The sequence below is a fragment of the Urocitellus parryii genome, chromosome 3 (genome assembly GCF_045843805.1).
Source record: "Urocitellus parryii isolate mUroPar1 chromosome 3, mUroPar1.hap1, whole genome shotgun sequence".
Lineage (NCBI taxonomy): Eukaryota > Metazoa > Chordata > Mammalia > Rodentia > Sciuridae > Urocitellus > Urocitellus parryii.
The window spans coordinates 203,857,019-203,881,620 of record NC_135533.1 but is presented as its reverse complement, the minus strand read 5'-3'; the positions used below and the strand labels follow the sequence as shown (position 1 = coordinate 203,881,620).

Below are 24,602 nucleotides of genomic sequence, written 5' to 3'. Positions count from 1 at the left end.
GGCTGTAGGAGCCTCTCCTTAGTGTGGCTCTCAAGCTGGCCTGTCACTGGTCTTATTTTTCCACACATTTATTTCCAGATGTTCTTGCTCGTGTCTTTGTGGGTTATTTTTGCTTCTCTCCCCAACCATGCACCAAACGGCAGGGCTCACGTGCTTTTGTCCATGCTCAAACCCTAGTTTGCCTGGCACATAGTAGGTACTTCATAAAGAGTGAATGTCGTTGTCAGGTGGGGGTGACATCCACCTATAGTCCCAGCAACTCATGAGGCAGAGACAGGAGAATGCCAAATTCCAGGACAGTCAAGAGCTAGACCCTCTCCCAAAATAAAAAAGAAAAAGGGTGGGGATGGCGTTCAGACGTGGAGTGCTTGTTTAGCATGCTTGAGCCTCTGGGTTCAAACCCCAGCACTCCAAAACCAGGGAAAAAAAGGAAATGAATGTAGTTGGAAAAAAAGGAAATGAATGTAGCTCTGAACTGGTCTCAGAGCTCTGGGTCCGAGTCCAGGCTTTGCCTCCAGGAGCCACCTGTCCCTGAGACGTGCCTAGTGCCACCCTTGTGAAACGCGAGTGCGTGGGTCAGGCTGACTCGCTCTGGGGGTCTCCAGCCCTACGGCCCATTTCTGGATCTTGCCCAATGGCCAGGCGGCCGCTGTCCAGCGAGTCAGGCAGCGGATCAGAGCGCCTGCGCCGAAATTCCCACTCTTTCCCTCTTCCTTCCCCGTGGGTCTGAAGCGCGCCGCCGAGGCGCGCGCATGCGCTATCGCCCCCGCGCCGCGCGTCTCTTTTCTGCGCCTGCGCCGCGCTCACGACCGCCTGCGCGCCTGCGCAGTGCTCACCGCCCGTGGGCCCGGCCGGCGCTTGCGCTGTGGCACGAGCGAGTGGGGGGGCGAGGAGGTGGAGGAGGAGGAGGAGGAGGAGGCGGCGGCGAGAAGATGGCGACTTCGAACAATCCGCGGAAATTCAGCGAGAAGATCGCCTTGCACAATCAGAAGCAGGCGGAGGAGACAGCGGCCTTCGAGGAGGTCATGAAGGACCTGAGCCTGACGCGCGCCGCGCGGGTAAGGGGGTGCCCGCGCCGACCCTTCGGGGCCGGGGGAGGAGAAAGGAGGGGGCGCGTGTCTGGCGCGTGCACGGGGCGGGGGGGCGCGCGGCGGGGGCGGGGCGCGCGTGGCGGAGGCGGGGCTTGGCACGGCCCGAGGGGGACAGGTGTCCCTGTGCCCCGGGCGTCGTGGGCGGGACGGGTACCCCCACATCCTAGAAACCTGAGGTGTGCAGGTGTCAACACATCATTGCTACTTTAGGAGGATAGGTGACACTACATCATTGTTACCTGGAGGGGACAGGGGCTCTACATCGTTACTACTAGGAGGGAACAGGTACCACTACATCAGTTGTTACCTGAGGGGGACGGATGCCGCCTATCATTACTACCTGGAGGGGACAGATGTCCCCGTGTCACTGCTACCTGGGGGGACAGGATGACGCTGAGGTGTAGGGGCTGAGTGCTGCTTGTCGGCATCATTTTTACCTGGGCGTTGGAGTACAGGTGCTCTCACAGCATTGCTACCTGAGGGGGAGAGGTGCCTCTACATCACGGTCACCTGTGCCCTTCTTGGGTGTTGGGGAGGGACAGACGTCCCCACTTGTGGACCTGGGGTGGGACAGGTATCTCTCATTCCTGAACAGGTGAGGGAAAGGTCAGATGCTCTCCCTCACGGGGTCCTGATGGGACCTAAGAAGGCAAATTGTGCTGAGTCCTGGAACTTTTGGGGACCAGGTGATGTTCTCCTAGGGGGACGGGGGCCCTTTCAGGATGAGGGTGGGAGGATAGGTCTGTCTCAGGTGGCTGGGTGCATGTGGCATCCAGGAGCAGGCCAGGTTCTGCCAGGCTCACTTGGGAAGCTGCCACGGGCTTGGAGCAGGGTGTGTTGGCTGTGGGGTCTGAAGCGGCTCTTCTCTTAGGCCCGTGATCATGGCCTTAGTTTCCTCCCAAGTGTGTCTAGCAAGACCTTCCTCGGGGGTCAAGGAGGAGAGCATGCTGTGCACAGGTGGCTGCAAATGTCTGCTGAGGTCCTTCAGTGGTGAGACCCCATCCTGCACTGTGGGATCTAAGAGGAGGTGGGTATGGGAGTTGCAGGCACCCACACCCCTGGTTTCTGGATTCGGCCACTTATCTGACTGGTGCAGGTGGACTTACCTCCATCTCAGATTCCTCAGGTGGAACTTTGGGGTCGTGTTCTTTTATAATTAGATGCTTGTTTCTCTCCAAGAAGGTGGCCTTGCAGGCTAGGATGTGTGTCTTCATTTCTGTGTACACATTTAGAGCAGATTGGTGCTATGTCGGCAGACATTGCAAGAGCCTGCTCAGGGAGCGGGGCCCGTCTGTTTCTCCTCTAGGATGTGGAGAAAGAGGTGGTTGGCAAACGAATGAATGAGTGGAAGAAGAAAGAAAGTGTGCCATTTGAGTGGCACCCACAGGTCAATTAACTGAAGCAGGAGTGTATGCGGCTTATCTCTAGCACATGGTGTCAAATGTTTGTAGTGTGACAGGAAGCAAGGGGTCATACTAGGTTTGTGGTGTCATCATGGTTGGAAGTTTGGTTTCTGCATGGGGCTGGAAATGGACTATTGTTGAAAAAATTTCTTTAACAGAACAGCTCCAGCCCGGCGCCTGGAATCCCAGTGGTTTGGGAGGCTGAGGCAGAAGGATTGAAAGTTCAAAGCCAGCCTCAGCAACTTAGCAAAATCCTGTCCCAAAATAAAAAATAAGAAGGGCTGGGGATGTAGTTCAGTGGTAAAGCACCCGAGTTCAGTGCCCTTGATTACAAAAAGAAAAAAAAAAAAAGATAAAAATAGCAGCTTTATTGAAATATAATTCATATATCATACAATTTACTTGCTTAAAGTGAAAAAGTTCTGTGATTTTTGGTTAATTCATAGAGTTGTGTGACTGTGACCACTAATTCCAGATTATTTTCATTGCCCCAAAAGAAAACTGTGTCCCCATTAGCAGTCACAGCCCATTCTCCCCCTCCCCCCGCCTTTGGCAGCACTAATCTGCTTTCTGTCTGTGGATTTGCCCAATCTGGACATTTTGTATCAATGGAATCCTGCACTGTGTGGCTTTGTGTGTCTGGCTTTCGACAGGCATGCCCGACGTTTTCTGGGTCTATCTATGTTGTAACGTGTATCAGTGCTTTATTCTTTTTTATGGCTAAGTAATATTCCTATGATGGACACATCACATTTGTTTATCCATTCATTGGTTAGTGAATTTAGAAAAAATTTTTAGAGTATGCATTTGGTGGTTCTGTCCACACTGGTGTCCATTTTCCATCTCCCACCGTGCGCTCTGTTGCATTCTTTACATTGGGGGGGGGTGGCTGGACTCCAGGCTGAGGTACGTTTACAACAAACTTTTAGAGACAAAGCAATGTTTTCTACTAGTGGGGGGTGGCAGAATCAGGGGACACTTGGCAATATCTGGAGATGTTTTGATCATCCCGACTAAGGGAGGCTGTTGGCACTGGGGATGGAGGCCAGGGATGCTCTTGAGAGCCCTCAGTGGACAGCACACCCCACCCAGAGAGCAGTCTGGCTCCAGGTTTCCAAGGCGGAGAAGCCTCCCACTGGAGAGTGACCCGGAGGTGCTCAGGGTTCGAGCCTTGTACCCGACTGGGTAGAATTCAGTGCTGAGCGTGCAGCCGTGGGCTGTGCCGCCTGGGCAGGTGGGACCAGGGCGAGCAGGCACTCTGCCTGATGGCCATGGTGTGTCTGTGTGGCCTGTAGGTGAGTGGGCTCACCAGACACAGGTCCCCGCCTGCGCTCCTCGGTGGCCGGGTTGTGTCGAGCTCCTTCCTGCAGCAGACACCAGGGCTTCCCTCACACCTGTGGATGGACCCGAGTGGCCGGGTCAGTGCCTGCTCCTCCCGTGAGTCTAAGGACTGCCAGCCCCCTCCTGTGTGTGCTCCTGGCTCCCCGTGGCAATGGTGGGCTCGCCTGAGGTGCTTGCAGGCGGAGGAGGCTGATCTGCAGGGGTTTACCCGGATGAGTACGTCCCTGTCGGGGGACCCCAGGGTGTTGGGTGGAGGGACTGGTGTGGTGTGCAAGCCTGAGCTGGGTGAGCTGCTACCTTCCTTCCTGTGGGAGAGCTGTGGCGCTCTGCTGTGTGGCTTAGGGCAGGTTTCACAACCTTTCTGAGCCTCGAATCCAGACCTGTAAAGTTGGGGCAACTCGTTCATTTCACTTAGTGACAATTTTTATTGCCTAGTGTGTCCCAGGGACTGTGTTGGGTGTATGGTGACCCCGTGGTTTTCAAGGTCCACCAGGGCTGTGCTTTTGGGGAGCTGATGTGGATTTGGGGGGAGAAGAAGGAATCAAGTGAAGGAGGCTGTCACTGCAAGGGAGCGGTGTGCTGGGAGGGGACGGCTGGGGGCACGGAGGGCGACATAGGGTGCCCACTCAGAGGTGGGGGGCACAGCGGGCGTGGGTGGAGAGGGGAGGAGAGGTGGGTGCAAGGCCTGGATTTCACCCTGGGGACACAGCCCGCGAGGCTCAGCCGCGGCCCGTCTGTTGCTTATTCCTGTCACAGTTGGCCCTTCACGTCCCCGGTCTCAGTGTCCTCAGATTCCACCAACAGGGGATTGAAAATATTTGGAAAATGAAAATTGCATCTGAACCAAACAGGTCCAGACCTTTTCCCTGTCCTTGTTCCCACACAATACAGTACGGTGACTTTTCCCAGCAATTTCGTCGTGTCAGTGTCAGAAGTCATCGAGAGATGAGGGAGATTCTGCAGAAAGAAGTGCCTTGGCTCTATGCAAAGGCGACGCCGGTTCCTACCAGGGACTTGAGCATCTGTGGGTTTGGTTTCCTTTGGGAGCGTCCTGGATCCAGGCCCCTGGGATGCCAAGGGACTACTGTCCTTCTGCACAGCGTCGGGCCCACCTTGCGGTGGTGTGATCATATTCACAGTTGCACGCCCAGCATCGACTTCTGTGCCCCTAAAGGAAACCCCACCCCCACTAGCAGTCACTCTCCACTCCACTTCCCCAACCCCTGGCACCACTAATCGGCTTTTTGTCTCTCTGGATTTGCCTCTTTGGGACATTTCATATCAATGAAATCATACGCCATGTGGCCTTTGTGTCTGGCTTCTGTCACTCAGCACCGTGTTTTTGAAGTAGCAAAGATTGCTGCTTCATTCCTTTTTTTTTTTTTTTTTTAAATTTGTGGCTGTCAGGTGCAGTGGCACACGCCTGTAATCCCAGCTACTTGGGAGGCTGAGGCAGGAGGATGCAAGTTTGAGGCCAGCCTTGGCAACTTAGCAAGGCCCTTAGCAAGTTAACGAGATCCTATCTTAAAATAAAAGATTAGAAGGGCTGGGATGTAGCTCAGTAGTAGAGCACCCCTGGGTTCAATCCTTGACTCTGCCAAAAAAATTTTTTTGTGGCAAAGTATATGTAACATAAAATTAGCTGCTTTAACCTTTTTGAGGTGTACTATTAAGTGACATTAAGTACAGTCACAGTGTTGCACAACTATCCCTTCCATCCGTCACTTATTCCTCCTCGGTGTAGCTGAACCTTATACTTTTTATGTGGATCTGTCACATTCACTTTTCCCTCTGGACCCTTTTGTCTTTGGGGATCTGGCAGCTGTGGGCATCCACGTCCTTGGCCTTGTGCCGGGGAGTGGAGTTGCGGGGTGCCATGGTAGCACTGTGTACCCCCCGAGGATGCTTCTGGCTTAGAAGATGGCCACAGCCGTGAGGGGGGAGGTGTGGGCTGAGTGGCTGCTTCAGGCAGCCAGTAGGGGGGTGGTGGCTCCCAAAGGGGGTGACCAAGAGCAAGGGATTTTTGTGGCATTTGGGCTGGGGGGTCAGATGGGAAGGGTTAGGGATGGGGCTGGGGTGTGTCACCACCTGGCCAAGGCTTCCTGGTTATTTATGTATTTATTTTATATTTTGTAGTTGCAGAGGACACGATACCTTATTTTACTTATATGTGGTGCTGAGGATGGAACCCAGCGCCTCGCGCGTGCAAGGCTCTGCCGCAGCCACCTCCCCAGCCCTTCACTGGTTACTGAGTGTCTCAGGCCACAGCACCTGGGCCAAAGTCCCCCAGTAAAGCAGCCCAGGGTGACCTGGTCATGACTGAGGGACTGCAGTCTCCTGGTCCTGCTCTGTGATGTGGCAGCCCTGCCCGGGTGGGCCTGGGCAGCGGGCAGCAGGGGCTGGACCAGTGGCGTGTGAAGGCACGGGAGGCCTCCATGCTGGCTGCTTCCACTCCCCGGTGCCATCTGTGGCCTCTGCTCGGGGCGCACGTAGGACTCCCTGAGCCACTCTGATAGAGGACAGGATGAGGCGCCCTCGCCACTCTGCCCGCCCCTCCAAAGCCCCCCAGGTTGTGAGCTGCCCGTCATGGCGGGTGGCCGGTGGTTCCAGGGAAAACACCCCCCACCTCCCAGCCCCCACCCGTGAGGGGGACCTTCGTCGGAAAAGAAGGGTCGCAGGAGAGATGGTCCAGGATCTAGGGTGGCCCGCCAGCCAGTGTCTGGTGTCCTTAGGAAAAGAGGACGTGCCACAGCCACAGGGGACAAGGCCTCGTGAAAACAGGCCGAGACTGGTGTGAGGTGGCCACGAGCCAAGGAGCACCAGAGGCCGAAGAGGCCAGGAGGATACTGCCTGGGCCTTCAGGGCAGGTGGCCAGCGACACCTCGTCACAGACCTCTGGCCTCCAGAACTGGGGGAGAGTCAATTTGGGTCCTTTCACACCTCCCAGTTTGTGGTCACTTGCGACAGTGGCCACAGGAGGCTCCCTGGGGTCCGAGGCAGAGAGCCTGCAGAAGCCGCGCCTGGTGGGGACCTCCCGCCTGGTGGGGACCTCCCGAGGCGGGCTGGCAGCTGCTGAGGTGCCTGGCCTTTCCCGCCTGGCTCCGTGGTGGGAGCGGCCCTTCCTTCACCCACTGTGGAAACGGGGCCTTCGCCCACACTGAGCTCAGGGTGATAGTGAGTGAGACAGAGGGACAGACGGTGGACACCAGGGCCACAGGTAGGGGTCACCTCTGGTTGGGAGCTGACCACAGGGCCTGGGTCCAGGGCAGGGGTGCTGGGTGAGGGTGTTGGCTTGTGTGCCGAGTGGGGTGGGGGACATGTGAGCAGAGGTTTCTCGGAGGAGAAGTCTGCCCTGTGCCCTAAAGGAGCCCTGTGCCTTGTTCTGCACCCTGTGGCTGTCAATTACTCCTAGATTGTGCCACTTGCTTTCCCTCCATCTTGCTGATGGGGAAGCTGAGGCCCGCCGAGCATCCTTCTGGGAGGAGGCCGAGCTGGGGTGCGCCCCAGGCAGCATGCAGCGGCGGTCTGGAGCAAGGGTTAAAACCAGCAGGCAGCTGGCACAGTGAGGGCACCAGGGTCCCTGCTGCGAGGGAGGCTGCGGCGGGAGGATCACCTGGGCCCAGGAGTTCTAGAGCAGCCTGCGCAACCTGGTGCGACCCCTCTCAAAGCAACCAAACCCACCAAACACGCACACACCAAACTGGAGCTTCCGGTAGTGGGGGAGTGCTGTTCTTGTTGTGTGACTCGATTTTTGGAGCCAAGCCCTGTTTCTCTGGGGACCTGGACCTGGGAGTCAGCATCTCCTGCCCGTCACCATCTCCTGCCCGTCACCGTCATGGCCTCGAGGTGGTGGCTGGGCGCAGCTCTGCTTCCAGGGGCCACGCCTGCTGGGCCTGGAGCGCGCTCTGGTGCCGGTTCTCAGGGGATGCAGAGGAGCCTCCTGGTTCATCTGGTGGCTCGCCACGGGAAGGAGGCTCTCATGGGGGACCCCAGCCTGGCTCTAGGCCTTTCCATTCAGGTACTCCGCACGGGTGCCCCCACCGGCCCGAGAACACGTCTTGGCGCTCCTCTGCGGGTAGCCTTGGAGGCAGACTGGGCGCCACGGTGTCTTTTTTTTGTGTGTGTGTGTGATGAAATTCGCAATAAATTAACCATTTTGGTATACGACACGGTGGCTTTAGTGCATTCACAAGGTTGTGCTTTTACCGCCCGGTCACACTCCCCCCCCTCCCCCGGGTCCCGGCAGCCACTGATGTGCCTGCCGTGTGCTCTGTGGAGTCGCCTGTTCTGGACATTCCGTATCAGTGGACTCACACCGTGTGGCCTTTCCAGTGGCTCCTGCTGCTCAGCGCCCTGTTTTTGAGGTTCACCGGTGTTTTCCAGGCATGGCTCCCCCGCTTTGGCCCCTTTGTTCTTGGTGGACGTTGGGTCGTTTCCTCCTGGGGCTGTGGCGAGCGTCTCGTGAGGATTTGCTCGCGATCCTTTTCGCTTCTCTCGGGCAGATTCCTGGGAGGGGGTTGCTGTGCGTCGTGACCTAACCAAGTGGCCAGTGCTCAGAGGACGTAGTCGGGCCTGCCTTCGCTGGGGATCGGAGGAGAGTTTCCGAACCTGCAGCATGTGTAGGATAGGGTGGCCGGGTGGGGGAGGGGGTGTCCCCACTGAGGGACCGGCATGGTAGTTTGGCTGAGTCTCACAATGAGACCTGTCTCCGCCGTCCCGGGTCCACCAGCAAGCACTCCCTGAAGGCAGTTTTCCCCAGGACCTCACTTCCTGGCTGGCACGTTGGTGGCCCATCGTCTGACACAGAATGCCTGCTGGGACCCACCAGATTGCTGTCCTACCCTGCAGATCCAGGCCTTGGCTAGCTACACCTAATAAAGTTTTACTAGAACACGGGCCACGCCTGTTTGTTGACATGTGGCCTGCCCAGGTGTTTGCTGGCCCCTGGGCTACTGTGTCTTCAAGACCCGGTGACCTGGAGAGTGAGGAGGATTGGCTGGAGATGGCGGGGGCTTGGAGGGAGGGCGTGGCAGGTGGCACTCCTCCCGGTTTTGGGGCCTGTGAACTGTCTGGAGGGACAGGGACAGGCTCCCCAGGACTCTGCTTCTGCTGTCTGGAGTGGGGGCTGGGGTCCTGGGTGGAGGTTTGAAGAGTCTGCCACACGGGCCCTGCTTGGGGGCCTGGGCCTCTGGGTCACCTAGGTGGAAGGAGGGTGCTCACCTTGGGCTGGGGTGAGCTAGCTGGCCAGTCCTGGGGTGGCAGCTTCCAGTTGTCTTACAGCCAGGGAATGTCTTCCCTCCTCACTGTCCCCAGGTTTAGCCCCTCAGAGCACAGCGCCAAATAACACCTGCTTTGGCCAATCACATCTCTGCTCCGTCTCTTGGGTTCCTGTCACACCTCGGGCCCTTTGGTCCTACTGTTGGGGGCTGAGGGTTCTTTAGTCTGTGCTGGGTCAGCTGTGCTCTGTGTTGCCGGCTTTCTGGTTTCAGTCGGGATTCCATAAGCTACATCAGGAATGCCACGTGGACACTGGGGGCAGCTGGCAGGAGGGGGGTGGCCTGAACTCTTGCCAAGGGAGCACCGGACCTGCAGCTGGGCTGGGCGCCGGCGCACACCTGTGATCCCAGCAGGCCAGGCGGGGGGACCACGAGGTCACGGCAGCTGGGCAATGTAGCTAGACCCCGTCTCAGAGTAAGCGGTGAAAATGGCTGGGGATGTAGCTCGGTGGTAGGTCACCCCGGGCTCAGTCCCCAGTCCAAAAAAAAAAGAAAGAAAAGAAGAAACGACATCACTCCATGGAAAGCAGCATGCTCTTGAGGACTGATTCTGCCTTTGGGGACATTTGGCAGCACTGGGATGTTTTTGGTTGTCACGATGGGGTGTGTGGGGGTGCTCCTGGCATTGAGTGGGTAGAGACCAAAGATGCTGCTCGAGCCCTACAGTCTCAGGACGGCCCCCACCACCGAGAGCGACCTGGCTCTGAGTGGCAGCAGGGCACGGCCAGAAGCCCGGTGAGCGGTCCCTGCCTGAGTGAGTGTGGGAGAGGGCTGGGCAGAGGCCACAGTCACCTGAGGGCCACCCTGAAGCCTGCAACATGTAGCGACACAGGCAGACCCGGCCTCTCTCTTGCTTCACGGCGTGGAGGTCAGCAGCATTAGGGGCGAGCTAGGATTGACCCGGTTGGACCAAGCCCGCGGCCAGTGTGCGTCCTCTCGCGTTACACAGCCAGGGCTTGCCAGCTGGGCAGGGTGGGGCAGGGCAGTCCGGCTGCCGGAACCTCGCAGGGAGGAAATGGCTCTTAGAGAGAAACTGCCCAGGGCCAGCAGCTGGAAGGAAGCTGGGCAGGTGGCGAGGGCCCTGAGCGTGTGGGCTACGGGGAGCCACGCGAGGCTTCAGTGGGATGGCCACAGTCACCAGGGCCGTACAAGGAGCGGCAGGAGCTGGGTTTGCTAGAGTCCACGTAGTGTGGACCCAGCGGACTGTTGTGGGAACCCACGAAAAAGAGCCCATTGCGTAGAGGGGACACTGAGGCCTGGGAGGTCGTGAGGCTTGGGATGTGAGGAGTAGGGATTGGGACCTGTGTCTGGCCCCAGGGCCCAGGTTTTTCTGAAGCTGACCTCGGGTCGTGCTGAGCCTGGTGCATATCTGCCCTTTGGCACGGCCGCTCTGGGCTTTTCCTGAACCGCACGTTCTTTGAGTGTGTTCTTACACATGTGCATGGGAGGCTCTGCAGGGTCCCTGTCTGGGAATGGCCCCACCTCTGTGTCCCTGATCCCCTGCAGTAGGAGGAGGGGTGCCTTGGCTGGGAGGAGGACTGGGGGCATTCAGGAGGCCAGGGCGGCGGGTTCCTGGGAGAATGGGGACCCCGGGCCCCAGGGTACAGGATGGAGCAGGCTCCCTGCTGGGCTGGGGTACTCTCTGATCTCCTCCCTTTTCCTCTCCTCATCACCATATCCAGCGTGCCCAGGGCAGAAGGGGGTGTTCTTCCCTGGCCGCGTCCGACTGCGGTGCTTTGGCCGGATGGGGGTCCAGGTGCCCAAACAAGGAAGCTACCACGTGCCTCCAGGGCTGAGGGCTCGGAGAGTCAATATTTATTATTTGCCAAAAGGAAATGAAGCGTGGCTGGGGCGGCGTCCTCAGCTTCTCAGATGGGCATGGAGGATTCTGCAGCGTGGGCACTGTGGAGGGCCATCCCGTAGGTGCCCAGCCTCAGCCGGCTCCCCACTTCCTTCCAGGATGTCCCATCTGGGCTGGGCTTTGTCCTTGGGAAATGGGGGTCCCAGTGTCTCTGTGCAGTTCTCTGCATCTGAGTGTGGCCTGGTGTGTGGATGTGCACTCTGTTCGCTGCCGCTAAGGCTCTGGGGTACACGCCCGCAAACACACGCAGGCACTGAGTGGGCACTTGGTGGGCATGCAGCAGGTTCTTGGCAAGTATACAACAGACATTTGCCTGGCACACAACAGGTAGTCAGCAGGCACTTAGCAGGTGCACAGCATATACTTACTGGGTGCGTAGTGTACACTCAGCAGGTGCTTTGCAGGCACGCAGTGGGTACTCAGTAGGTACTTAGCAGGTGCACAGCATGTACTCAGTGGGTCGCACAGAGGGTACTCAGCAGGCGGCAGCAGCAGCTGGGCACTGACCTCCTGAGGTCATTCCAGAGCCTGCGAGGTGGTGGTCTCTAGGAGGCGGGGCTTCCTGCTGCTGCTCAGGCGTCCCCCCTTAGTTCCTCACACATGGCCTGGAGTTATGGGCTCAGTGCAGGATCGATTGTATACCAGCCACTAAGGTGTCCTGAGCCAGGAGAGTAGCAAGGCCATCCCTGGAACTGTTTCATGGAGCCAGCCCTGAGTCTGTACCAACTCATACAATGTGTTCCCATTCCAGGACAGGCCGTCAGACTCCTGTGGACTAAGGGTGGGATGGGCCTGGGGCAGTGTGGTGGCACGTGCCCAACCCGCTGGGTTCCCTAGGGGAAAGGTGAGCAGCACTAGGGTCTCTGAGTGATGTTGCCCTTAGCGGCTGGGATTGAATTGGGAGTACATTCCTTTGGTCAGTCAGTCTGTGTTAATTGAGCACCTACAAAGTGTTAGGCCCTGGAGATGCCTTGCAGGTCAAATCAGATGGAGACCTTGTTCTAGGGAATGCTAAGAAAACACCAGCAGCCAGCTGGCCTTGTCCCCTGAGGTTACGGCTCTGAAAGTGAAGGAGGTGATGTTTGAGCTGAGCCTGGGGAACAAGGGTGGCCGAGATGATGAGAAGCAGGAGGCCTCCCACAGGGAGAAGCAGTCCTGTCTGGGCTCAGTGGATGTTGCCTTGTGGCTTGGGATCTGGTTACGGGGTGGTGCAGTGCTTAGGGAGGGTTTTGAGGACGGTGTCGTGACATTGATGCTTAGTATAAGATTCCTATGGCTGCCACATGGGGACAAACCTGAGAGGAATGCAGGTGGGTGCAGGAAAGCTGGGAGTGGGCTAGGGCTGGTATCCCCTGCAGGTGGCCGGCGCTGGGGCTGTGTGACTTGGGTGGGGGTGACTGGGCCAAGTCTGATTGGCTCTGTGACATGTGCTGTAAGTTTCCTGAATCATTCCGCAGGTTTTTCACCCAAGTCTTGAGTTCAGTTCCCCAGGACTGATGACAAGGGGAGGCTTATGCTAATTGGCCATGACTTTGTTCCCTGGTGGCCCCATGTGGAGCAGCAGAGACACTGGGTCCTAATTCTGTATAGGATGTCCTCCCTACTCCATGCCTGCCCTTCCTAGGAGGTGGAGCTTGAGGCAGGGGTGGGTGGGGCGTTGACCCCAGAGGGACTGCATCTCTGCGACCAGCACTGGGAGATGGACCCAGGGACACCGCCACCCCCCAGCCCGGGGATGGGCATTCTTGTTTGTGGGCCGTCTCCTGCGTGTACGTGAACACCCCATTCCCCAAGACCCCCGCCCACTCCAGGGGCTCCCTGCCGGGGTGAGGCTTCCTTGAGGACTTTTGCAGGTTGCTTGCCCTTCCTGCGGGTGTGTTCTGCTGCCACAACTTGGTTTCTCGGTTTTGGTGGGCCGGGAATGGAACCCAGGGCCTCGTGTCCGCTGAGCTGCACCTCCAGCCCACACCTTGATTAAAAAAAAAAAATTATGTTTCCAAACATCAATTAAAATTGAAACCGGAGGGCTGGGGATGTGGCTCAAGCGGTAGCGCGCTCGCCTGGCACGCGTGCGGCCCGGGTTCGATTCTCAGCACCACATACCAACAAAGATGTTGTGTCTGCCGAAAACTAAAAAATAAATATTAAAAAATTCTCTCTCTAAAAAAAATTATTAAAAAAAAAAAAATTGAAACCGGAGAAACCAAAGCGCTTCCCGTTTCTCCTGTGCATCTGGCACTGCTCACCTGGGTGCAGAGGGAGGGAGGGTGCGTGCCAGCTGGTCATTCGCCCAGAAATTTCTGGGAGGAAGTGTCAGCACAGCCAGGCTGGGCACCTGGGGCTGTCTCTGCGGGGCTGGCGGCCCTCATGATGGGGACACACAGAGGTGGAGCGTGTCCCCATCCAGAGCACACTGAGCTGCTGCCCAGCTTCACGGCGGCCGCTGAACCCCAGTGTCTGCTGGAAGGCCTCTCTTCACTTGCGGTCAAGATCAGTGTTCAAGTGACCAGAGGGAGAAGTTCCCAGGGCCCTTAATTGCTGGGTCCTTTTGCATCTGTGAGCATCCTGCTGCCATCACGCTGTGGGGATCCTTGTGTCTTCCTAGGCTGGTGGGCTTGGTGGTTATATTAGGACAGGAGTAGCTCATTCAATCACAGAATGAATACACCCCCACTGGGTGCTCGTGCCCCTTCAGCTCAGTCTTGGCCCACAGGCCGCCGCGTCCAGAGCTGAGTTCTGCAGGGAGGTGAATTTCCCAGAAGGCTCAGTAGACACAGAGAGGACAGGGTTGGGGTGCTAGAGGCCACTTGGGCCCCAAGAATCCCATCCTAGGGCCCCCAGCACCTGGCTGAGTGGCTTGTTTCTGCTGCTTAAACCCCACATTTGCCACCTCCTGCCAAATGAGCCCTCCCCTCTGGGCTTCAGTTTCCCATCTGCACAAGGAGGAGACTAGTAAGGCCCCCGGAGAGATGGCCCGGGCACACATGGTACTCCCTGGGCAGAGCACTTGGCCCCGGGCCTGCCCACCTGGCATGCAGCAGGTGGCTACAGGGACGCCCTTCTGCCTGAGGCTGGCCTTTGGGTGCCACTTGTGCAGCCATGAGGGTGGGATTGCGCCCTGTTCACCTTTGCACCCGGCATCTTGGTTTATGAATCATCTCTGTTCAGTTTCTTTCTTTCTTTTTCTTTTTTGTAGTTGTGGATGGACAGATGCCTGTATTTTATGTGTTCATCTTTACATGGTGCTGAGGATCAAACCCCGTGCCTCACGCATGTTAGGAAGCGCTCTGCCCAGAGCCACAGCCCCGGCCTGTTCAGTTTCATTTGGTGGTGGTGTGGCTATTCATTTCTTTTACCTTTTTATTTTTTATTTTTATTTTTTGGGGGAGTACAGGGGCACTTGACCACTGAGCCACATCCCAGCCCTATTTTGTCTTTTATTTAGAGACCGGGTCTCCCTGAGTCACTTAGCACCTCGCTGTTGCTGAGGCTGCCTTGAACCCTTGATCTTCCCGCTTCAGCCTCCCGAGCCACTGGGGTTACCGGCGTGGGCCCGGCGCCCTGTGTTGACTTTTTCTTTTGAGATGGTTTTTTTTTTTTTTTTTTTAATTTTTTTTTTAATATTTATTTTCTAGTTCTCGGCGGACACAACATCTTTGTTGGTATGTGGTGCTGAGGATCGAACCCGGGCCGCACGCATGCCAGGCGAGCGTGCTACTGCTTGAGCCACATCCCGAGCCCCCTTGAGATGGTTTTTGACTTGGGGGAAAATTGCAGACACCGTCCAGAGTCCCTGCTGCCCCTCCCCCGGCTTCCCTCACCAAGGTTCGTGAGCTGATCCGGGTGCAGTGGTCACCTGGGTTTGCAGGTGGTCCAAGTTCTGCCCCAGGCTGCGCTGGACTCTCCCTCGCTTCCCCGTTGCCCTTCCGCTGCTCCAGGGTTCCAGGTGGCGTTAGTGGAAGTGTCTCCGTGGACTCTTGTGACCTGTGACGGCTCCTGATGTCTCTTTCACCCCTGGCCTTCACCCCTGTGTTGCCCAGGCGTTTTGTACGATCCTTCATCGTGGTTTGCTAATGTTTCCTGGCCGTAGGACTGAGGTGGTGTGTTTTCTGGTAGGAATCCCAGAGAAATTGATTTTTTTTTTTAATGCTGAAGGTGGAGCCCAGGGCCTTGAGGATGTGGGGCAAGTGCTCTACCCCCAAGCCGTGCCCCCAGACCCCCTTTTCTATTCTGATGAAATTCACATAACATGGACGGGTCAGCGCTTCGAGTGCTTTTATGTGGTGTAACCGTGGCCACCATCCTTCTCCAGGACTTCCAACCTTTCCACCTGAAACCCTGTCCCCTCCACACACAAAAGCCCCCGCTCCCACCTCCCAGCCCTGGCTGCCACTATCCCGGCTTCCATTTCTGTGAATATGACCACTCTGGGACCCTCCTGCATGTTGCCATCTGTGACTGGCTTGTTTGACTGAGGGTTCATCCTCATCGTAGCCTGGGTCAGGATTTCCTTCCTCTTTCAGACTGGATGCTGCCCGGCACAGTGACACACGCCTGTAATCCAAGGCGCCGGGGAGGCTGAGCTGGAGGATTGCAAGTTCAAAGCCAGCCTCAGCAAAAGCGGGGCCCTAAGCAACTCAGTGAGACCCTGTCTCTAAATAAAATACGAAATAGGGCTGGGGGTGTGTACATGGGTCACGTTTTGAGTATGTGTTCATCCATTGATGGACCAACGCTTGAGCTGTTTCCAGCGGTGGGCCTTGTGAGTAATGCTGCTGCCAACATCGCTGTGTAAATGTCCATTTGAGTCCCTGCTTTGAAGGATTTTGCAGGTATACACAGAAGTGGGGTGGCTATAGTGTGTGTTGATTCTGTATTTGATTTTTTTTTTTTGAGTAATTATCATACTCTTCTATACAGGGGCTGCGGGGGCTGGGGACGTGGCTCCGTGGTAGAGGGCTTGCCTGGCCTGCGCAAGACCCTGGGTTCAGTCCCTGGCACCACTACAAAACCCCCAAACCAAGAAGTAATATACAGGGGCTGCAGTCTTCCTTTTTTACATTTCTACCAACAGTGTCTTCACATCCTCCACACTGTTACTTTGTTGTTTTTTTTTTAATAATAGCCATCCTGGGGGTGTGAGGTGGTATCTGGTTGTGGTTTTCCTTGGCATCTCGTGGCTGGTGAGTGATGCCGAACATCTTTTCGTGTGTTTTTGGCCATCAGTTTATTTTCTTTGGCGAGATGTCTGTCAAAGTCCTCTGCAAACCAGTTTTTGGGTTGGGTTGTCCTTTTATATATTCTGAATGCTAATTCCTTATCAACTGTATGGTTTGCAGAGATTTTCTCTTGTTCCATGGGAATGGGGCCTTTTCATTCTGTTGATTGTGTCTCTGACGCACAAATGTTTTTAATTTTGACAAAGTTCAATTTATGTATGTCTTTGTTGCCTGTGCTTTTGGTGTCAGATCCAAGAAATCAGTGCCAAATCCACGGTTATGAAGCTTTTCCTTTATTTACTTTTAAAAGTTTTTATAGTTTTATAGTTTGAGTTATATGTAGTTTAGATTTATAGTTTCATAGTTCTAGTTACAGTTACGGAGTTATGGTTTTAACGTTTTTTGGCTTTACAGTTTTAACTTTCAGCCTTTGATCTGTTGGGAGTTAATTTTCGTCTATGGTGTTAGGGAAGGTCTAGCTTCATTCTCTTGCATATGGAAGTCCAGTTTTTCCAGAGCCGTTTGTTGAAAAGATTGTCCTTTCCCCATTGAATTGTTTTGGCACTGTTGTCAAAAAATGATTTGACCATATGGGCTTATTTTTGTGCTCTCTCTCTCTCTATCCCATTTTGTCTATATGTCTGTCTTTGTGCCAGTACCACACTGTTTTGATTATCGTAGTTTCATAGTAAGTTTAGAAGTTGGGAAGTGTGAGTCCCCCTTCTTTGTTTTTTTTCAAGATTGCCCGAGCTATTTGAGGTCCCTTGAGATTACATGTGAATTTTAGGGTGTATTTTTTAAAAATTTCTATTCAAATGTTGTTTGGGTTTAGATAGGGAATGTATTGAGTCTGGAGATAGCTTTGGGTTGTGCTGTCTGAACTCTGTGCGTGTGTGCGTGCGTGTGTGTGCGTGTGCGTGTGCGTGTGTGTGTGTGTGTGTGTGCAGTACCGGGAGTTGAACCCAGGGCCTTGCACATGTTTGGCAAATGCTCTACCACTGACTTCCATCCCAGCCCTTTCTTCTAAATTTTTATTTTGAGACAGGGTCTCCCTAAGTTGCCAAGGCTGGCCTAGAGCTTGTGATCCTCACATCTCGGCCTCCAGAGTAGGTGTGCTGTGGACCCATTAGGGCCATCGCCTGCCCTGCTGGCTGTCCACAGCAGGCTGCTTAGCGGAGGAGGGCTCTGCAGCAGGACAGGAGGAGGGACTCTGGGTCACTGGTGCAGGAGGGGGAGGGGAAGGGTCTTTGGGTGGTGGAGGAACAGCATGTACAGAGGCCCAGAGGCCTAGAAGGGCCAGGTGGGAAGGGAGGGGAGAGGAGCCAGATCCGGAAGGGCCCTGGGAGCCAAGTGGGGAGCTTGGCCGTGGTCCTGAAGAGGCCGTGGGGTGGGGGAGGGGAGACCCAGGCTCAGCCTTGGATGGAGGAGAACCTGGGGAGGGATGGTGTGTGGGTAAGCAGACTGGGTGAGGGGGACGCAGGGCTTAGGCAGCTGAAACGGGGCCACCCCCGGGTTTCTGGCTGTGACACCAGCATCAGGGAGATCACTGTGCCTTCTTCCAGGGCCTTGAGCGGGGGTGTGGAAGGAGGAATCAGGGACATGATGAACCTGGTGAGGGGCTGCTGGGCTAGAGGAGGATCCTGTGAGCATCACAGGGAACGTTCTGGAAGCAGGTCTGGGAGGCTCTGGGGAGGTGGCTGACAGAAGAGGTGACACGTGACAAGCCCCGAGGCCTGAGTCCTTGGAGAGCTGAGTTTGAGGGGTGGGAAGAGCTTGGCCAGGAGCCATGGAGGCTCCGCAGGGTGGGGCTGGGAGGGAGGGTGACTGGACGTGAGCTGGCCCGAGGGCCTTGGCATCGTCCCGTGGGGCGCGTGGACCGAGGTTGGGTTCCGGTGGCAGCTGCCCTTCTGCCATTGTTCAGGTCTCTGCGGGACCTCGCTAGTGCCTGCCCTCGTCCCCAGCACCCCAACACAGAGCAGATGCAGGCCGCACTGTGACTTCCCTCCCTCATCGTCCTACCCTGCAGATGTCCCTCTGGTTGTCCCCTTTCCCCTGTTCCAGGGTCCTCATGTCATGGGAGGCTTGTCTGCAGCTTGGTGTTGGGAGCCGGGCTGTGGCTCCAGCTGCTGCCACCCGCCTGCTGCCTCCCCTGAGGCCTGGGGTGCACCTCACCCCCCAGGGGGCAGACCTTGCAGGGCTTCTGTTGGTTCGCATGGTACTTGGAGGGGCAGGATCCTTGTGTTGTTTCTAGGGCAGCAGGGCCCGGCAGGGGTGGGAAGAGCCTGGGGAGTTCAGGGTGCTCCTGGGCCGGCCTTGACCTTGGAGCAGAGGTGCACCAGGTGGTGGCAGAGCAGCTGTAGAGGCTTGTGTTGGTCGATGTACTAGAGGAGGTGGCTGAGGGGACAGGGTCTGGGGATTGGCCCCTCTGCCTGCCCCCTCGGTCAGTGTTTGGACATCATCCTTAGGTGGAGCAACATGACGTGGGGACAGTTCTGACGCCTTTCAGAACTTTCTGGGATGTGGCCTTAAGTTCCTGTCTGGGGCTGGATAGTGAGGAGGGGGCTGTCAGGAGGGAGCGGGCAGGGAGCGTCTGTGGCTGGGTTATGCGGGTCAGAGGGGGAGTCGGGCTGTTCAGCAGCTGTATGTGTAAGAGGCCATGTGCAGGGGTGGAGGTGACCCCTCTTGGACCCTCTGGGAAGCCAACAGTGTGCCTGGGGCTTAACCCAGAAGAGAGGGTGGGTCTCTAGGTCCCATCTCTCTTGGGTGTTGTCTGTGTGCCTGGAAGCCCACCCATCTGTCTAAATGCAGCCAGGGTCAAGGTCCCAGCCCTGCAGCTATGACGCAGAGGTTCTGAGGGCAGAGGCCTGGGTCACCAGCCGCGTCCCAGCTGCTCCCACATTGCCCAGTGCAGGGTGAGGCTCTGTGGGGCTCCGACCCCCCCCCCCCAGGCTCTCGCCTCCCTCCCTCCACTTGGCTCCCTCGTGGGCAGCCTGCCTTTGATCCTGTTCTCTGCTGGCCTGCTTGCCCTTGAGCCCCAGGGTCTTTGCACTCACTGGGCCTCCCCCGGACTGTTTTTCCCAGCCCTAATGTCACCTCCTTGGCCACCCACTCCCTGCTTTTCCCCTACATGGCCTCCTCCCTCTGCTCAGGTGGCCCTGTGTGCCAGGGTCTCCAGCTGGACCTGCCAGCCTCCCTGCTCCGGGCTCCCTCCCTGTGCTTCCTCACCCTCCTCAGCCTCTGTCCTGCTGGCTGGGGACAGTGCCTGGTTCCAGGGAGAGGTCTTGCCCGATGGGTGGACGCGCAGGACTCAGTGGGGTTGCTGGGGGTAAAGGTGGACCTGGGTGAACGCTGGTGTGGGCCGTTTCCTTACGTGGGGGCTCTGGGTCACGGTGAAGTGTGGGCGACACCCCAGGAATTCCTTTAAAAAATTTTTTTTGTGGTGCTGGGGATGGAACCCAGGCCCCACGCGTGCTGGGCAAGCGCTCCACACCAAGCCACACCGCAGCCCTACTCCCTGACGTTTTTTTAAAATCAGTATTTACCATTTTAACCATTTTAATAACTTTCATTTTATTTGTTTATTTATCTGTTTTTACGTGGTGCTTGGGATGGAACCCAGGCCTCACCAGTGCCAGGTGAGCGCTCCACTCCCGAGCCCCAGCCCCAGCCCCAGCCCCAGCCCCTCCCTGACTCTTTTCTTTAAAATATTTTTAGTTGTGGGTGGACACAATGCCTTCATTTTCTTTCTTTCTTTTTATGTGGGGCTGAGGCTCGGACCCAGCACCTCACGCGTGCCAGGCAGGCGCTCTAGCACTGAGCCCAGCCCCGGCCCCTCCCTGACTCTTGAGGAAGCCTGTGCCTGGGCCTGGCTGCTGATCTGTCTTCACGCTTGGTCCACCCCACAGTGTCCCCTCCCCAGGGCTTCACAGGCCTCAGGAGCTGGGCATCCACTCAGGCCAGGGCCACTCATGGTTAATTACGGACAGGCCACAGTGGATGTCTTTGGTGTTTTGGCTCCGGGGGACGCCTGCGTTCCAGGCCTCGCTTGGCCTGCGTGCAGCATCCTAACTGCACCTTCCTGTCCCAGATGGCCTGCTTCTCAGGGAGAGCCGGGGGGCTGCTCATGGAGGGGGAGCTTCCTCCAGGCCTCGAACCGGGCCAAGCAGCTGCTGAGCTGGAGCAGGGAGTAGAGGGAACAAACTGGGCTTGGTGGCCCTGGGGCTGCAGTCCACTGGGTGACCTCCAGTTGTGACAACCCCTCATAGTCCAGGGCCAGCTGGATTCAGGCGTGAGGGGACCAAAGCTTCCATTCCCACGGGAGGCAGTGGGGGGAGCAGGCTGATGAATCCCAGCCAGGAATCCAGGCACTGGTGTGTCGGCACGTCTAGCGTTTAAGGAGAAGCCAGCAATTCTGATGTTTAAGTTAATTTTAAAATAAAAAACTTTAAAGTTGGCCACCAGTTTGCATTTTTCTGGACACGCTCCTCAGACCTCAGGAAGACCGCAGTTGCGGCTGGCCCCGCTCCTGCCTGCCAGGCTGCAGGCTCTGGTGAGCACCTCTGAGCTGCAGAGGCGCGGTGCCTTCCCCAGGGTTCTGCCTGTGCCCAGCCACCCTTGGAGGGGACCTGTGGGGGCTGATGTCCAGGGTCACCAGTTGTTTCTCTTCTACATGCACATGGGGCCCTGGTGGCTTCCCAGTCTGGCAGCATGCAGGTGGACTGATGTGGGCCCCTCTGGTCACCCCCACACTGCCAGAACCCCGAGGATCCTTTTGGTTTCTCTTTCGTATTTTTTTCCCAAGGTAAAATACACAAAGTAATGTCACCATTTTGGAGTCTATGGTTCGGCAGCTCAATGTGGTGCTGTGCAGCTATTGCCTCTCTCTGGATCCAGAACACTTGCATCTCCCCAAAAGGAGATCATCCCCATCAGCAGCCACTCCCTGCCCCTAAGTCTAGTCCCTGGCAGCCACTGATCTGCTCCCTATCTCTGGATTTGCTGCTCTGGGTATTTTGTTTCTCTTATTTGTTTTTTTTTTGATACCAGGGGTTGAACTCAGAGGCACTTTACCCCTGAGCCACATACCTACACCTTATTTTTTATTTTTGAGACAGGGTCTCATCAAGTTGCTTAGGGCCTTGCTGAGTTGCTGAGGCTGGCCTTGAACTTGGATCCTCCTGCCTCAACCTCCTGAACTGCACACATAGCTGTGCCCAGCTCTGGGTGTTCTGGACATTTTGCATAAATGGACTCTTCACCATGTGGCTCTTTGTGGCTTGGCTGCTCTTGCTCAGGATCATGTTTTTGAGGTTCCTCCGCATTGTAGATCAGGATTTCATTCTTTCTGCGTGTGTGGTGCTGGACTTGGAACCCAGGGCCTTCTGCATCCTCTAGGCAGTGCTTTGCCACTGAGCTTCACCCTCAGTCTTTTTTATTTTACTTTGAGATGGGGTCTCCTTAAGTTGCCCAGGCTGACCTTGAATTCGTGGTCCTCCTGCCTCAGTCTCTCCAGTTGCTGGGATTAGAAATGTGTGTCACCTTGCCTGACTGAGTTTCCTTTCTTCTGTTCTTTCTTTTTTCATGTATTATCTCTCTCTCTCTCTTTTTTAACCTGTATTTTGTTTGTTTGTTTTTATGTGGTGCTGAGGATCGAACCCAGTGCCTCCCGTGCGAGGCATGTGCTCTGCCGCTGAGCCACCCCTTAGCTCCGAATTTCCTTTCTTTGATGGCTGATACTCCACCGTGTGGATGGGCCCTGGTGTCTATCTGCTTACCTGTGGGTGGGCATTTGAGTGGTTTCCACGGTTTGGCGGGTGTGTGTAGAGCTGCCTGAATGTGTGTGTACGAGGATTTGTGTGGATGGTTTTCAGTTTTCTTGGGTCTGAACCAAGGAGTGGAATTGCTGGGCCGTGTGGTAAGTCTGTTTAACTTCTTGTTTTGTCTCTGTTTTCTTTCCTCAGATGAGGTCTTACCACGTTGCCCAGGCTGTTGTTTTTTTTTTTTGTACCAGAGATTGAACCCAGGGGCACTTGACCACTGAGCCACATTCCCAGTCCCTTTTTAAAATTTCATACTTTGAGACAGGGTCTCAAGTTGTTTAGGGACTCGCTAAGTTGCTAAGGCTAGTTTTGAACTTTTGACCCTCCTGCCTCAGCCTCCTGAGCCACTGGGATTAAAAATGTGTGCCATCATGCCCAGCTGCCCGGGCTGATCTTGAACTCATTACTCAAGTAATCTTCCTGCCTCAGCCTCCTGGCTCGCTGGGGCTCCTGAACTCCGAACGTCTGGATCTGGGCCCTACTGTGCATTCTACCACTGAGCAGCAGCCTTGGACCTTTTTATTTTTTATTTTGAGACAGGGTCTTGCTAAGTTGCTGAGGTTGGCCTTGAACTTGCGACCCTCCTGCCTCAGCCTTCTGAGTGCACCACTGGGCCCACCTCCCTTGGTGCCTTTCAAGAGCAGCTCCTGCTCCTGCGGGGAGTCGGCAGTGCCCACCCTGGGCTCTGGGGATGGTGTCCCTGCCTGTTCAGGGACAGTACCAGGGCTGCCACACAAATGACCACAAACCTGTGGTCTTAGGAAGCAGCAATGTGTGCTCGCAGTTCTGGAGGCAGAAAGTCCGAACTGAAAGTGTCAGTTGGGCTGATTTTTCCAGAGGCTGCAGAGGCGGGGGTGTCTTTCCTGCCTCTTGAGCTTCTGGTGGCTCCGGAGTTTCTTGGCTTGTGGCTGCCTCCCTCTGACTCTGTCTCCATGTGGCCTTCTTACGTCTGTTCTTATCATACGAGGTCACCTGCCACTGGGTGAGGGCCACTGTACTGCAGTGCACGGCTTCCTCTTAACCCGATTACGCCGGCACAGACCGCCTTTCTAAATAAGGTCTCATTGCAGATGCTGCGGGCCAGATGCTGCTGGTCGCGGCGCACGGGGGTCTGTAGCCACAGTGTGTGTGCATGCGAGCACATGGGTGGGTGCACACCAGCCGTGTCAGTCTAGCTCCTGGAGGGTGGGGATGCAGGATTCAGGGAACGTCCAGTGAGTGGTGACAGGTGCAAGGTGGGGGCTGAGGGGCGGGTGGGGCTTGGGAGTGAGGGGGTGAGGGGCAGGGAAGCCAGGCCCTCCCCTGGGGTCCCCTGTGTGGCATCAGGGTACAAGGAGCCCAGGACTGGATGTGTCTTCTTGTGGCCTTCGTCTCAGCTGCACCGACAGTCCCTGGGAGTAGCCCTTGGGGTCAGGGGCCGCCTGGGAGCTCAGCTGGAGTCTCTGCAGTGGACCTGGCCTGGATCAGGGCGGCCACCGTGCTGCGTTCCCTCCAAGCTGAGTTTCCCAAATAGCGTCTCCATTGGAGGGGTGGTGACGCCCTGCGTTCTCCCCTCTGTCTGCCCAGAGGCCCAGAAAGGGGACACAGGTGCTCGGCTCCGCGGGAGGTGAAAGTTCCCAGCTGGGCTGAGTGCCGCAGGGGCAGAGCAGAGCTACTGGTTGCTGTAGGGGGCCCTCAGAGGAGGGGGCTTTGCACGTGGTCCCCAGGTCAAAGCTGTAGCTGTCCCTAGAACTAGGGGAGTGGGTGTGGGAGCAGATGGCACAGGCAGAGAGTGTGTGGGCCGAGGGACTTGTGGGGGCTGGAAGGAAGACCTGGCAGCGGTCCTGAGGGACAGAAGGGCAGGGCCCTGGCAGCCCGGGGACAGGGTTGGGTTTGGATCCATTGTATTTAATGGGACAGTAAAAGTCACCTTTTTTGGAGGGGATGTTGGGGATTACACCCAGGGGCACTTTACCACTGAGCTACATCCCCAGTACTTTTTTTTTTAATTCATTTTTTAGCTGTAGTTGGACATAATACCTTTATTTTATTCATTTATTTTTTTATGTGGTGTTGAGGATCCAACCCCGGACCTCGCACGGGCCAGACCTGCACTCTTACCACTGAGCCACAACCCCAGTGCCCCCAGTCCTTTTTTTATTTTTAATTTTGAGACAGGGTGTCATTAAATTGCCGAGGCTGGCCTTGAACTTGTGATTCTCCTTCTTCAGCCGGAGTCTCTTTCCTTCAGCCTGAAGAATTACAGGTGGGCGCCTCTGCATCTGGCAACGTTCACCATTTTAAAGTGAATAGTTGGGGCTGGGGATGTGGCTCAAGTGGTAGCGCGCTCGCCTGGCATGCGTGCGGCCCGGGTTCGATCCTCAGCACCACATACCAACAAAGATGTTGTGTCCGCTGAGAACTAAAAAATAAATATTAAAAAAAAATTAAAAAAAAAATTAAAGTGAATAGTTATGTGGCATTTGGCACATCTCAGTGTTGTGCAGCCACCAGCTCCGTCTAGTTACAGAACATGTTCATCTGCCAAAAGGAGACCCTATACCTCCCAGCAGCCTCGCCCCTCCCCCCAGCCCTTCAAAACCACTGATCTGC

General features: G+C 56.1%; 1 protein-coding gene across 8 annotated transcripts in view; it reads left to right on the top strand.

The window, feature by feature from the left end:
- The first annotated feature begins 916 nt into the window (after nt 1-916).
- Crtc1 (CREB regulated transcription coactivator 1) overlaps nt 917-24,602 on the top strand; it is a 73,033-nt gene continuing 49,347 nt past the window's right edge. For all 8 annotated transcript variants that reach the window (XM_026389966.2, XM_026389965.2, XM_026389962.2 and 5 more), the window contains exon 1: nt 917-1,058. In XM_026389966.2, the coding sequence (XP_026245751.1) occupies nt 933-1,058 (126 nt within the window). In that variant the 5' untranslated portion in view covers nt 917-932. The remainder of the gene's footprint in view (nt 1,059-24,602) is intronic.